Source organism: Anoplophora glabripennis, unplaced genomic scaffold (genome assembly GCF_000390285.2).
Source record: "Anoplophora glabripennis isolate ALB-LARVAE unplaced genomic scaffold, Agla_2.0 scaffold90, whole genome shotgun sequence".
Lineage (NCBI taxonomy): Eukaryota > Metazoa > Arthropoda > Insecta > Coleoptera > Cerambycidae > Anoplophora > Anoplophora glabripennis.
The window spans coordinates 870356-886598 of NW_019416260.1; the positions used below are offsets into that span (position 1 = coordinate 870356).

Genomic DNA, 16243 nt, shown 5'->3' on the forward strand with positions numbered 1-16243 from the left:
TCACCTTTCGAAAAAAAAATTTTCCGGTCGCATTTTTATTAACAAATAATATTTTTTCAAAACTAATTACATCAATCGATTTCTCGGAAAATTTTACCCCAGTTTTGATATACATACGTTTAGTTAACAAACAAAGAAGACACAAAGGTTCAAAGTTGGCAAAATCCCAATTCGCACTAGTGTGACCTTTAAGGTGGCCCACCCCAAGTGTGACTTATGAGGGTTTCAATTATAAATTATATTTTTATTATTATTATTATTTTATTGAAAACAATAAAGTGTATTTATCATTTCTAGCACCTCGGAAGAGTCGAGCGAACGTGACACGACAGAGTCAGAAGAATCCGATCCTAATCTTAAAGTGACTCAAACGCAACGAGATTTCAAAGGATCGAAAGCATCGAAAGTATCGAAAGCGTCCAAAGTATCGAAAATATCAAAGTCCTCGGCGAAAAGCAACGAGATGCGCCTCACGGCTGGTGGAACATTACAAGAATCGGAAGGGGATCAGCCCTCCCCTGGGCAATGGCGCGAAGAAAAAATATCAACTCTAGAGCCAGTCAGTACAACGAATACCGCAGAATCCAGAAGGGTACCATCCGCGGCACTGCAAGTACCATCGAAAACGTCGAATAGAGACATGAGAAGAAGAGGCGATTTCGAGGAGTCACAAATTAAAAAATCTCACATCAGCGCCAATCTAGAAAGCGTCCCGAAGGAGATGTCGGTCTGCGAATGCATAGCTCTAGGTAAACCTTCCAAGGATTGTAAGAGGACGCGTAGCCGCAAAACCGAAGAGTACGACAAAGGTAAAGTATCGTATCACGACCTACCGCACGACTCTTCTTCCGACGAACCGATCCAAGAGACCGTATATGACGACGTCGAAATCGAACCGCCACAAGAACCAACTTCACCGCAAGACTCGTCACTGGAACAACCAGTGGATGAACCACAATTTCAGAAAACTCGGGCACCAAATCGCTTAGCGACAGAGCAACCGACCCGTCCGAACCGTGAAGTGGCGTCTCAATCACTAAAGAGCTTACCCCAGGAACCGTACTACGAGACCGAACAAGGGCACGAACCAACAATTAAATCGATAATGTCGAATCGCGAGATCACAGAACACGCAAGATCGATACACGAACCATCGATTACATCAAAACAGATATTGAAGCATGAAACTGAACCTGAAAGATCGTCATACCTACCGTCGTTTAAATCGAAAATATTGAATAGTGAGATCGCAAAACAAAGATCGGCACACGAACCGTCGACTACATCGAAACAGACGTCGATCTGCGGGACTTTACCACAAACATCGACGTACCAACCGTTGAATAGCCCTAAAATGTCGAATCGCGAGATCGCAGAACAAAGATCGGTACACGAACCGTCGATTACATCGAAACAGACGTCGATCTGCGAGACTTTACCGCAAACATCGACGTACCAACCGTTGAATAGCCCTAAAATGTCGAATCGCGAGATCGCAGAACAAAGATCGGTACACCAACCGTCGAGTACATCGAAACAGACGTCGGTCCGTGAGACTGAACCACAAAGATCAACATACCAACCGTTGAATATCCCTAAAATGTCGAATCGCGAGATCGCAGAACAAAGATCGGTACTCGATCAGTCGAATACATCGAAACAGATGTCGATCCGTGAGGCTGAACCACAAAGATCAACATACCAACCGACGATTATCCCTAAAATGTCGAATCGTGAGACGGCAGAGCAAAGATCGGTACTCGATCCGTCGATTACATCGAAACAGACGTCGATCCGTGAAATTGAAAAGCAATACGAACCGTCGATCCAATCGAGAACGAGTAGCGACGCTGAAGTGCAAGGCTCGATACGCGAACCGTTGGTCCAGTCAAAACAAACGGGGACGGCGCATCTTGGGGCTGATGGGGTAGATGTAGTATACGGTCCGAAGATTCGCGAATACCATATGGAAGAATCGGAACCTGAATATTCCGATAAAGGAAACCAGGAATGGTGTGAGAAGTGCTGCAATGAGGAGAAACTGAAACCAAAGAAATGGTGGAATATTTTCAAGAGGAAAAAATGAAGATCTACGTTCTCGAGGCACAAAAACCAAATCAAGTGGAAGCAAAACGGAGTTTGTAATAAACAGTACTAGTTCGTTGGAGTTATTCCATTTAAATAAAACACACTGTGATTCATACCTTCTATGTTGCATTGATTTGTACCATTTACATACGTCCAATAAACTATTTTTCCTTTTTACCTGAATCTAATTTAACTTATGATTTATTACAGTCATAGACATATGGCTGTAGTTAAAATTACTGTTCTAAGAATTGGGAGCTCTCTGGTGGCAAGTTCAACGAAAATTAGTTGGACTTAACAAAAAAAGAAACTCTCGGTATGTCTATGAATTAAAATGATTTGCCTGTAGGCATCGTCCAATTAAATGGGCCTTTAAATCGCGTTCTTGGTCAACTTAATTAAATTTTTCATATCGGTCTGGCCAGGTAATTCTTTCGCATAGACTAAGTCCTATCAACTTCGGGTGGAAGGGGTCGGATATGACATATATCATCGAGGCTGCGACTCGGACTCGCGTAACTGGTTGGCTGTGGGAGCGCACGTGTCCCGTTGCATTTTTTGTGAACCGACGGAATACCTAAAGCACTTTTCTGTTTGTTTATTTTTATTATTATTCCACTCAAAACTTTGGTAAGAAGTAGACGGAATATTACAAAATAAGAATGGTGTAGTGTTGAACAAAAAAATAATATTATTAAATGGTATTGTCCTGCAGAAAGTGCAGAGGAAGTCGTTGGTCGATTTATATCTTCATACGTACATCAACACGAAAGAGCCGCAAAAGACGAATTACGGCTTAAAATTATAAACCTTTTAGGATCAGTTTAGTTACTCCTGAAAATTTTGTCAAATGTTCGTCAAGAATTTTACGACAGATTAGGGTATTATTGTGAAGCTCAAGCTGGTGGTTTGTTTGAACACCTGATTAATTAATAATAAGCATTTGAAAATAATTTATTATTTTGCTTAAGAATTACCACTCATTTTATTTTAGAATGCCGATTTAGTTTTTACTAAAGGCTATAAATAATTTGTAATAAAGTTGGAATGCTTTAGTAAGGTCTCAAAAAATCTTATCATTCTTGTAAAAAAATATCGTACAAATAGGGTAATTACTTACGTATGGCAACACTGCTGTCAATTAATGTCCAGTATTCTATCTTCCGTATGTACGTATCTTAGACGTACGTTGTTCCCAAATTCCTAATGCAAGACAGATACAATAAACCAATAGTCAAGGGCAGGCTTTGCGCACTTCTTATGGCGTTTTTTTATTCCCTTATATCGATGGCATAAAGATGTCCAAATGATATGGGGGCGGAATCAGAATTATTAGGGGACTGGTGAAATATTTACATAATTTACAAACTTTGTATCGGAAATAAAAATATGACCAGACCTGCATACTTAGGTTAGTTGACTTGATTAAGAAAACTTTGCAAATAAATCTTTCCGGTGTTGCCAGATTTCTTCAATAGCTACTAAAACAATATTTTTTAAATGGCAACACTGTATTTTTTGACATAATTTGACAAATATGCACATTATAAATAAAAAATCGTATGTCACATGTTTTTTTATTGTAGTAGCCATTTTGGAAGAATCAGCAAGAAAAACGAAAATAATCTGTAGTCGGCAACTAAAATAAGCTAACATTGCAATAGTAGATCTTGGAAATTAAACAAAAATTGCATTGTTTGAAAGGATCCATCATCATTGTACTGTCATTGTGTTATTTGACAGCTGTTTATTTGAATGTGTATAAAAATTCGTTGTTTTTGCTGATAGTTCTAAAACGACTACTTCAATAAAGAAATGTGACTTTACATTTTTTATTTAGAATTTGGAGATTTATCAAATTATGAAAAAAAATGGTGTTGCCATTTAAAAAAATATTGTTTAAGTAGAAGAAATCTGGCAACACCGGAAAACATTATTTGTAAATTTTTATTAGTCAAGTTATTTCCTACAACTTTGCATTTGGAAGTACTAGACTTCAAATAAAAAAGTTGGCCTGTCAGGTTTAAAAAAAATTAAACATACATATAAACATTTTATTTCATTTTTAATAAAAAAAAATCATAATTTAAATTTTGTAATTGTCAATTTTAATAATTTAATAAAACTAAAACAATTTTTTTCTATACCATTCGATTCATTATTTAAAATAGTGAAAAATCGCATTCAAATTTATTTTTACCTAACAATTTATCACCAATTTTTTTTAAGTATGAACAGGACAACTTGTATATGAAAGAAGTTCGTTTATTTTTTTTCTAATATTAGGAAGAATTACTTTGTAAATATAAGGGAGAAATTTGTTTACATAAACAAAAGGAATGTTTTTGTCAAGATAAAATTTGTTTCATAATAAAGATTTTTTTTAACATATTTTCTTACAAATCATCCTTCTTTGATTACATATTCGTATTCGTTAAATTCGTATTAAATAAAATGCGCAGACACGAATGCAAATTTAGAATTTAATACCAATTTGCACTTGCTATTTTACCTTCACAGTTTTCTTTACAAGCATTATTTCGGATTCCAACTAATCTTTTGTGTGGGAGATATAATAATAACACTGTATTAATAGATTTCTAGCCACGCACCTAGCACCAGAGGCGGATCTTTAAACTAATTTTACTATCACTCGAATTATAAAAACTTTTCAATTATTTGTAATATTACTTACGAATCCTATTTCTCGTGGTAAAAAATGTTTGGTATATTCTGAATGAAAATAAACGATTTTTTATAAGGTAACTTTATCACAAATTTAGTACAGAGGGTTTTTTCAGATGGCCAAATTTGAAAATAAAGTTACCTATTTTTTTTATCAAAACAAATAGGTATCGCCAACGACACCTTAAACAATCTCCTGCTTTTTTGCTTTGGTTTTTTGTTTTGATGGTAGAAATCTTGTGAAAATACAGTTATTTTTTAAAAACTGATTTATTTACTGTAAAAAGTAGGTAGTATTTCATTTGCAGCAGTTGTCACTTGTCAGTTACGGACAGAATGTTAAATTTGTAACTAAATTAAATATTATTTTGCAATTTAGACCAACTTACCTCTATCAAAATGTGATTTTTAGCAAAAACAGTAGTTTTTTTGACAAAAAAATTAAGCAGCTTTTATGTTTTAGGTAAAAAATAAACACATACCATACAAAGCTAAAAAAGTTTCAGTAAAGGCCCAAAACTTTTTAATGAAGCAAAAAGTTGACCTAACAAAATAATTTATTTTGTCCCAAGGGAGGTACTGTCAAGTATAGTCCATTTATTACCAGACACCTTGTAGAAAGATAATGTCAAGTCAATACAATTTATCTGCTTTTCCATACACCTTGCATTCTGACCTCAATTTCATACAGGACGTTACAGAAGCGAGTATAGAATATCAAAAGAAGAAAGCAGAATATCAAAAGAGGAAATAAGAAGAACAAGAAGAAATAATAATAAAAAAGAAGAAACTATAGAATATAAAAAAAATATGACGATTTTTCCTATGGACCATGGATCTATCGTATTTTGTTTTTGAGATACACGGCGTGATATATGTTTTTATTAATTAGATTTTAGTCGAATCTTTTCCAAAAAAAATGTATTAGATTGAAATTTTTGTATGTTATACGTCAATGATGTTAGTTCTTGACCTTCTCCTAGAGGGCAATAGTTACTATCTCTTTCAGTAACATTTTAAGATATAACTTTTTTGAGGTTAGGTTTTTTATAGTGTATTAGGTGTATCAGAATGTAAAATTCCAACGAAATAGTATTCTTGTCCCTGTACTTCACTAAACTTGCCCTTAGTCCAAAAATTGATAATAACGGGGTGTCAAAGTTGAAAAAATAAATAACATTTTCATTAATATATTTCGACTACTTAATATAATTTCTTAAAGTTTCGTATACGGTGTTTTTTGGGATGACATTCGAATTTATCGACGATTGCGTTATATCTTCGAGAGGGCGCCACAAGCGACTATTAGGAAGCATTTAAATTGCCAAAACTTTTTTGTGCCACGGTATATTTCACTTTGGGCTAGAAAAAATCTGTTCCCCCAACTTTTCTGCTTAAAAAAGGTATACCTTGGTAATATCTCTAAAGCTAACCTTTTCAACAAAAAGTCAATTAGTCAATGCATAAAAAAATTGTTTAAAAGTTCTATTCAATTATTTCGTCATGTTTTGGCAATGTAAGTACCTATCCTAAAAAACCTAGCCTTAGAAGATACTAAATACAGGGTGTTTCATTTCTGGTGTGCCAAATGAACACAGATGATAGAGAAAGCAATTTTGCACAAAAAAGTTCATATCGACATATGTCCGAAAACGTCCCCTGAGGCGCTACGCCCCTTTAAAGGGGGCCATTAACACACAATTTTATTACAATATCTCGAAAATGCTTCGAAATATTGATAAAATTTTACACAGAGGTACCATTTATTACGAGGAATTACTTTCTTTAAACCAAATTGACACATTGTTTTCAGGGGCGTCCATACGAGGGGCAAGCCGAAGTTCAAAATTCGTAACTTTTTTATTTGTTTTTATTTTATTTGAATTTGATCCCCCTTTAAAGGGGCGTAGCGCCACAGGGGGGCGTTTTCGGACACATGTCGATATGAACTTTTTTGCTCAAAATTACTTTGTCTATCATCTGTGGTCGTTTGGCACACCGAAAATGAAACACCCTGTATTTTAATTTTTTTTTGAATCGCGCCTCTTTTGCAACTTGACGACACGCCCGTGCGCCAAAAACCCGTGCATTTACCGACTTGACCCCAAAAACGAAACATCCGAACTTATTTTTCAACGTCACGTCACAAACGGTCTATCGTTACCATTCCAAATAAATATTTCACTAAATCCAAACATCAGCGAAATTTACACTCGATTACAGACGTTTAGCACAGATCACGTCAATCTCACCGAGGCACGGGCGCATATTTCAGTCTCTTTACGGATGAGCGAAATGGTCGAGAATGCCGGCGGCGACCCCAAGCAAGAGATCCGCCGGACCCACGTTATGGCCCTGATGAGGTTTTTCAGTGTGGACTCCGACATGAGCCTGCCGAATACAGCCGCCACGCAGATGCCCGAGATGGTGACGCTCGCCCATTTGCGGAACAGGCAGTTCGTCTTGAAGGTGGTGCAACTGGTGAGTGTTGACGTTAATCTCGTAAAATTGTTGTTTAGTTGTTGTGCGTCGGCAGAAATAGAACCAGCGCCAGAAATTTCGCAGAGTGCTCGGCCGAGCGGGGGGAGACGCCAGGAGCGACGCGTCGGTTTGTAAAATGCGACGTCGTCGCCGTTACACCTTTTAAGACTATAAATGTTGGATATAGTGCATTCATAATTGAATTGGAAACGGTGGTCTTTGAAGTTTTATGTAACTTGGACTGCGTTTATCTCGAAAACTAAGTAGCGAAAATTGGAAAAATTGCCGCCATATTATGCATATTTACTCCAGTCGATTAGATCAGAAAACCCAAACAATTTAAAAAAAATTATGATAATATCGGAACTAACTCGAAAAAAATATGCTAAGTTGGCAAATAGTGGTAAATTTAGGTGTTTTTTCACTTTTTACCGCCCACCGATTTTTGAACCGAATTTGAAACGTTCAAGTAAAAAATCTCCCGTGCGACGAGCGCGACGTTCACGCGCACGCGCGAGCTCGGGGCTCCTTCTCCCGCATACAGGCCGTTCATTAACGTTAACTTTTACTGCTGCTAGCGCGTTTGTTACATGAACTATCAATGTAAAACTTTCTGAAAATAAAAGTCTAACATTTTCTTTAATTGTCTTTAAAATCCTAGTCCAATACATACAATAATTAATTAACAATTAACGTTATAAAGACAGCTAACTTGGGAGCTAAAGAGGCATAGGTGATTCTCATATTTTAAAATTACCGTAAAAATAAACTCTATTTAATGCAAAAAGAGCGAATTGCCGAGGGGCTTTTGCCTGACCCTGGAACAATTTGTTTATAATGCTGTTTTGAACGGCCTACTTTGTTAGTTGTAAAGGGCTACTTAATTTAAACTTTTTGAAATTTTTCTTTTTCGATACGTATCTTTGGATCAATTAGAACCTATATCTACGAGATTAATATCTAAAATAAACGTTTAGTAATTAAACATTTGGTTGCAAAAAAAACGAACGAAATTAATTAACAAATACCATGCAATAATAAAGCGCAATTTTCGAAAACTAATTTTTCCGCATTCAACCTTTATTTTACAGTTAACAAATTGATTAAATATGACTAAGAAATTTAATTGCCTACAACATAAAATAACTAATTTTCCGATAGGTTGTCTAGATTTTCGTGGGTAGTAAAAAAAAAAAGTGAAAAAACACATAACTTATTTGCAATTTGTCAACTTAGTGTTACTTCTTTCGAGTTATTTTTTTGATATTATCATTTTACATACCCTTATCCGTCAGAAAGTGTAAATAAAATGTCTACTAATAATTTTTTCACGTCTCTAATCTCTAATTTGACTGGGGTAATTGTCAATTAGTCATTAAAATTGGAGAATTTAGGTTGAAACGGAAAGATTTTTCAGTGTATGCAAAAAAATGTACTTTTTTCGCTAACGTTAAAATTTAAATAGCCCTTTCTCGGAAACCACTGGGTACTTTTCTGTGAAATTTTGACGTCGTATAAAGAAGTGTGTTGTACTCCCAAAAGTTTACCTGCACCAAATTTCACTACCTTATTTGGCCATAATTTGATTTTAAAGAACCACCTTTGACGTTTTGCATCTCAAAAGCAAGGATGTTATTTCACTGATTCTTTTCACATACAAGTATTTTTTATCTCGTGGATACTTCTACATTCCCTTTGATTTTGCCTACAAACCGCAACTTCCCAAAAATCTACACTCTACCGAACCGATCCGCTTTTTTTTCAGATAACCGGATTCATATGCGTGGGCATCTACACCGAGGGACTCAAGTTCCTCAGGGACTCCATCAACTCCATGATGTACCCCAACATCGTCTTCAGCAGCTTCATCATCATCACTAGCGTCATCTTACTCAGCTGTCTGTTGGGTTGCGCGATGCCTGACGTCCTCACCAGGATCTTCAACATCCTGGGTATGATTCTTTACTTCTCGGCGTCCACCGTTATCCTCTACGAGGCCCTGACGAAGAAGATCAACGAGGAGTTGAACGAGGAGTTGGTTTTCCAAAGGAAGTTGCTGTTCGTCACGTCCGTGTTCAGTTATTTCAACTCCGTGTTGTACGCGGTTGACGTGTATTTCAGTATTAAGAGAGCCATCACTTTTGAGCCCAAATAAACGACGTCTGTATAAAGTCGTAACTGACTGTAGTGTATTATTTCAGGGCGTAAATCGAGCTGTATTCCTGGTTGCCTATTTCCCACGATATAAAACACAACTATTTTTATTCCAATATAACTTTCTAAAACAGTGGGAAAGAGTACTAAGATTCTACACATCATTGAAGAAAAACTAGGCAGATTAATTTACAAATATGTAAAAATTTTTTCATATTTATATAAATAAATTACTATCTCTGTACAAAATTACTATACCTAGTAGTCCACAGTATAGGACCCCCTCTGGAAAGTTGATTACCACATACTTTATAACTCCTGAGGAACTTCGTTTTGACGAGTCTACCACATTTTTCCTCCGCGACTTTTCTCGATTCCTCCGCTTTTCCACTCGGAAAAGTCCAAAAACATGGCAATTTCCCGGGGTCTTGAAAACTCAAGACCACATCTTTTATTTTTAGCTTAAGTACCTGGAAATTTTGTTGCAAATGCCGATTTAAATTTGTCCGACAGAAATTCTTCCGACATTGACGTGTCTACCGGTCGAAACATGCCAAAATAACAGGGTATTGAAAATCAATTACCACATAGGTAATTTTTAGTAAAATTAATTGTAAATAATTAATTCAGTCAAAAAGTATTGTTGTCCGACAAATTTCAAGCCGCGTTTTTTCAGTCCGACAGCTGGAAATCGGAATTTTCACGGGGTATGATAAATCGATTACCACATGTCGGACAAAAATAACACACAATAGAAAAGTGTTTTTTAAAAATTTCGTAAATTTAATAAAAAATATTTATAATTTCTAATAAGGTATTTTCATGTAGTAAGCAAAATTCCATATAAATATACAATACAGGGTGTTTCGGAAAGACCTCCCATAAATACAGGGGGTGAGGACGACAAACAAATAAGAATTTTTTGTCATATGAACTATGTCTATCTCCTCAAGCTTACTTTGAGGAAAGTCACTTATTTTATAGTGTAATATTGTAAGAGTTTAATTAAAAGTCTTTTTTCTCGAAAATCGTCCACATTAGGAAGTTGTAACAAAAGTACATTATTTTTAGAAAATAAAATTGTACAATAGAAATTGGGGCCCGAATGGTAAAAAACCTAACCTTAAAAAAATAGAACTTAAAATGTAATAAGAATGTAGCATAACTAGCGCCCTCTATGAAATATACAAAAAATAATTGGACTAACGTATTTGACACCCTTAAAAACCTCGGATTACCAAATTTCATTAAAATATTTCGCACCGTTTGGAAATTTTCATAAAAATGTTATTTAAAAAGTTTTATTTTGTCTCTCTGTATCTCGAAAACAAGAGGAGATAGACATATAGTTCANAATTTGTTTGTAAAAGATAAAAATAAAAAACCAAAAACTTGGTTATTTGAATTTTTCACATAAATTTTGAGGTTATGTGAAAAAAGTGTAAATACAAAAGTTGTAGATCTTTTTATTACCTACAACTTTGCCATTTAACTTTTTTCCATAAGACTTGTAGTTTTTCCGGAAATCAAGATAAACCGTTTTTTACCCTTAAAAACTCACCCCCTTCCCCTTCCCGACCTCAGATCGCCCGTAAATTATTTTTCTTTTCATTTCTGTTATATTATTTTCCTTTTCCAATGGGTTTCATCATACTATAATTTTTTTTCACTTTTTACCATTTTTGGAGGCTTAAGCACTGGTCTATACCATTAAAATATCTCAAGCTTTCAATAATATTTGTTCGTTTATTTTATTATAAGGGATGGTTGTTAAGGGTTGCAACTTTGTAACGAGTCGTAAGCTTTCTAATGAATAACAAAAGAAATGCAATACATTGTTAATGCACCAAAAGAATATTTTAAACTGTTAAAAACTTTTTTTTTCAATTTTTTGACCATGGAAGGGTAGTTTTTAAGGATTTTTAAGGGTTGAAAAGTAATTAAATTTCATAAATTATATTAAAAAACATGAAAGGAACTTTATCCAACATATTTGAACACGAATTGAATCTTTAAAATACGTAAATCTGCGATTTTCGCATTTTTTTCGTACAAAGGTAGTTTTCACCCCCAAATAGAAAAAAGGCACACATCTAGACAATATAACTTTTGAAGTGGGGAGTCACATGAGCTTGTACGCAAATTTTCAGGAAAATCCATGCTATCCGAAATCATTGGGAGCTTTTACCTTATTTTCGCCTTCAGCAACTGGACTATTATTGATCGCAGGACGAATAATTCACTACAATATATGCAACCAGCAGTGTATACGTTACCCCAATTCGAAATGCGCTTTCTAAAAATAGTAGAGGATGTTTGCTAATACGAAATATTGTAAGGGGTGATGAAAGTATTTTTGTCTGTAATTACGAAACCAATGAACTAATTATCCTCAAAAACTTGCAATTCAATATGATTATATCTTTGCAATGATGTACCAGGATTATAACTAAACCGTTTTCAAAATGAAACAAATATTGTCTTTAATTACATAAATATGTACACTGCAACTTTCAAATAAAACTTATGTTTAAATTATTAAGAAGCACTCATGCATTGTTTATTTTTTAGTTAAGAACATTGTACTAAAAGATAAGGAGACAACGGTATATTCTGTTTGAAATTGTACTTAAATTTAAACAAATACGAATTTAAATTATACAAAGTGTAGATAAATTAAAAAACATAGATTGTAATTTGTATTATCAAGTATATACGTCTTGTAACTATGTACGTCAGCTTCCCTATCATTTGAACATTTTACTTACAGAAATGTCTTCACTACTTGCGGCAAATATATTTAAAAAAAAATTGTAGGTACCAAATAACTGTAAAAGTGTATGATCCTACGCTTTCGTTAAACTATTATCAAATTAGACACGTGCAAAAATACATTTCGATTTCGACTTACCTTTTCGGCTTTTGCGAGATTTATCCACAGCTTTCTCCAGGTAGAGAACTTCTTTTGGTCGCTGAAGTTATATTGCATCTCCTTGCTGGCATACCTGGTGCTGAGGGGTGACCTGTAATTAGCGTAGGGACTGCTGTAGTCGATATCTTCCCCATTCGAGCCCATATTCGCCTGATATTTGGCTAAATGCTCGAATAAATTCAAAAGGACGCGCACCTAGCACTAACTAACCTACAAATTATTCTATTCGAACTCGATCCAGTGTGCGTTCAATTGTTAACATCAGCTGATGCTGATAGTCTGCGGCTACGCGGTTGCCACGTTGACACAAGTAGATCTGTAATGGGGTAAATTAAAATGAATACTGTATTATGATGAATTATTTACTGAATAATAAAAAAATTTAACTTGAACAAGAGAGCTGCGATATTTTCCTGTTCAAACTTCAAACTTTTTAATTATAACACAATTTTTATTTATATTTTAAGCGAATGTTTTTATTTATATTACCCCAGTGGTCATCTAAGAAATTTGACAACATCCCATTTACGGTACGCTTAAGTGAAGTAATGGGTTACGAACTTTGCGGTTTTATCGCGTTTTTGATTACCCAAAACGCTTGCGTGGGGTCGTTCGCAATACCTTGTTGATAAAGAATTGTTGGTTAAAATATTGGCAAATCATGAACTGTATGAAGAAATATTTTATCAAACAAACAACCTATTTTTAAGCACAATGTTGAAAATGGAATGTTTTACATGCTGATTAAATTTCTTGTTTGTTTTGGGGATTTTCCTTTTGGGACATTAATTTATTTTGGTATTTTAGTTTTCAGTAAAACAACCATTGACCACAGTACAGCTACTTGTGGTGGCTTCAGGAAGCTGTAATCGTCTTTAGACATTGAAAGAAAAAGAAGTGGTTACTGGTAGGAATAGGGACGTGGGAATTTTCCGCAAGGATGACAATCTTGTGAAACAGTCTCTCTTTCTTATGCGGCCTCAGTAAATAACCGTGTGAGGTACGAAATATCTTAATTGCTTCGTTTTAAAATTACAATGGGTTTATTCATTTATTAGTTATCACTAGCGTTAATTCTGATAAATGGTTGTTCTTCGAAAGGACGGTCGTGTATACAGGGTGTTCTCTAAAGGATGCGCAAGCGCTAGTGGGTTTCCATCGTCAAACTGTTAAGATCTCCGAGATTCTGCGAAATGGTCAAAGTGGACTGCCTTCATTGAATGTTTTCTGTCAGGAATTTAACATTCTGTATAAATGTATATGAAATAAATATGTCACATCACATAGTTAGGAAAAATCCGAATTCGCCAATTCCCCCAGATGCGTATAGCTCCGTTGCTGTTTATTTTACGAAAAAAGAAAAATAAACTACAAAGTTTCAGGTATTTGCAATGTTATTAAGACAGTGTGATCAAATTGTTCGCGTGCATTTTCGTTTTCAAGTTATAACATAAACTTCAAATTTTTTAAATGTATTAGTGTGTATTAATGAACTTAAACAATTACAGCAGCAGCCTCATTGAACACCCAAAACTAAAAGGTACGATAACTGACAGCACTGGATCTGGCATAAATTTAAGTCGCTGCAATATCGACACTTTCAATNGACTTTTCCGAGTGGAAAAGCGGAGGAATCGAGAAAAGTCGCAGAGGAAAAATGTGGTAGACTCGTCAAAACAAAGCTCTTCAGGTGTTACAAAGTATGTGATAATCAACTTTCCAGAGGAGGCCTGTACTGTGGACTATAGTAACTTTTTTTACTTTGTTATCTTCTAATAATCTTCTGGGTATACCCAGTAGGGGCAGCATACTGCCCCAGCAAGTCATTTTAAGAATTCATTTACACTACGTCTACGGTTAGTATCCGTATAATTTACTTCTGCTGTGTTACCTGACCTCTTAATATATCTACTGCAAATAATGTCCGATAATACAGTAAAAATTTTAAATCATAAGCGTGAATCGCAATGTCTAGTGTTTCAAAAACTTATTTTTTTGCTTGTATAATCAAATTACCAAACTGAATTAACGTTTTGAGTACCTTACCTACTATTACAACATTTTGATGATCACTGGTTGCTCATACAAATGTCGCTGAAGCAATAGTGCGAAGTTAAAATAGCAAGATGAAATAAACCGACTCGCAACAGTAATAAAAAGCGATAAAAGGATTTTTCGTTGAGATAAAAAATTGTAAATCATAACTGAGTTGTTTAATATTTTAGAGTTATAGTCCAGTCACTGAAGCATTCTAGCTACCAATTTTTTCGGATGGAATCGATTGACGTGAAATTTGAATAGCCCAAGAAACAAAAGTTATATAGTGCCGATGTGTGCTTTTACCCTAGGGGTGGTTGCCACCCCTTCGGGTGGGTGGGAATTTTTTTTATTAAAAATAACCTAACGATTCGATAGAGGGGCGAATTCTAATTTTAAAAAATGTTCTATAAGAATTTTTTGTACAGTCAATACTTTTTGAGTTATTTGCGCCTAAACATGTTCGTTTTTAGCCCAAAAAATGAATGTTTTTGAGCCATTTTCGCGAATATCTCAAAAACTACAAGTTTTATCAAAAAAAATGATCATAAACAAAAATGAACGTAATTAAATAGCAAAGATATTGCTTTTTTAATTTTTATAGGTGGTATGGAACCCGAGTTATGACTCCCAGAAATTGAAGTCAATTTCGAATATGGCTATAATCGAAACGTTCAATGTCTTGTAGACGAAAAATTAATGGTTCTTCCAAGAAAACTTATATAACACTTATTAAAGTTCTTGAAAAGACCTTTAAATTGAGTGGTGGTAAAAGTCGTTAGCATGAAAACTAATGAAGTTACAATCAAAATAAAATGATTGTCTTGATTTTTGAGAGAAAAAATTCGGTATTAAAATTAATGCCCTGACGGAAAAAAAAATTAAACGTATTGCTTTTGCAATTTACTTTATTTATTATATTAACAGTAGATTTTGGGAGTTTGAAAGCCTACATTTAAAAAAATATTTCATTTACTTTTGAATAAAATTTTAAAATTTTTAAAAAATTGCCCTTTTCAAAATATTTTAAAAACTAACAAAGTTATAAAAAAAATGATAGAATGAGAAATTGTAGGTTTTTTCTTACTGAACAATTTGCTTTTTTTAAATTTTTGTAGGACAATATTTAACTGAGTTATGACCGTTAGAAGGTCAAAACTAAGCTCCAAGACTGCCTTTCCTGAGCCCTCTTAGCTTACAAATCTAAAAAACGAAGGACTCAAAAAACTGCAAATCACAGAACTTAAAATGCTTTAAATTCCCTACAAAGTGGTTTTTTGAGAGAAATTTATAACTTTAAAATTATAAAAGTTACTTATGGTAAAAAAATTAATCGCATTTTTCCGGTAAAATTTTCGGAGCGGGTAAATTTACCATTATCTTTGTATATTTTGGAGCACTTGTGAACTGATTTGAGTATTTTAATGATAATGCAATGCAGTGCTTTCATAAAGGTTTTTTGGGTGGCTGAAAAGTTGCAATATATCATAGATCATTTGAAAACCAATAAAAAGTTTATAATTCAACATATGCATACTAGACCAGGGTCGATAATTTTTGAAACCAAAAAAAATTATAGTAGGATGAAACCCATTGGAAAAGAGAATATAACAGAAATGAAAGGAAAAATAATTTACGGGCGATCTGAGGTCGAGAAGGGGGTGAGTTTTTAAGGGTAAAAAACGGTTTATCTTGATTTCCGGAAAAACTACAAGTCTTATGGAAAAAAGTTAAATAACAAAGTTGTAGGTAATAAAAAGATCTACAACTTTTGTATTTACACTTTTTTCACATAACCTCAAAATTTATGTGAAAAATTCAAATAACCAAGTTTTTGGTTTTTTATTTTTATCTTTTACAAACAAA

The 16243-nt window shown here is 34.3% G+C and overlaps 2 protein-coding genes across 2 annotated transcripts in view; one reads left to right on the forward strand and one right to left on the reverse strand.

Moving 5' to 3' along the window:
• The window catches only part of LOC108918000 (adenylosuccinate lyase), a 30060-nt gene extending 17465 nt beyond the window's left edge, over positions 1-12595 (reverse strand). Inside the window, exon 1 of the mRNA XM_018724837.1 lies at positions 12320-12595. Within this exon, the coding sequence (XP_018580353.1) occupies positions 12320-12484 (165 nt within the window). The 5' untranslated portion in view covers positions 12485-12595. The remainder of the gene's footprint in view (positions 1-12319) is intronic.
• Positions 6931-9436, forward strand: LOC108918001. The gene is made up of 2 exons (XM_018724838.1): positions 6931-7254; positions 9020-9436. Exons 1-2 carry the CDS (start codon positions 7060-7062, stop codon positions 9407-9409), a joined length of 585 nt encoding a protein of 194 aa, XP_018580354.1. The 5' UTR covers positions 6931-7059; the 3' UTR covers positions 9410-9436.
• Positions 12596-16243: the final 3648 nt, after the last annotated feature.

Bases quoted from the DNA above. Each gene is read 5' to 3' on its own strand.
- LOC108918001 (XM_018724838.1), top strand. From the start codon at position 7,060: ATGAGCGAAATGGTCGAGAATGCCGGCGGCGACCCCAAGCAAGAGATC. The intron at 7,255-9,019 runs GTGAGTGTTGAC...CTTTTTTTTCAG, and splicing joins TCTTGAAGGTGGTGCAACTG to ATAACCGGATTCATATGCGT.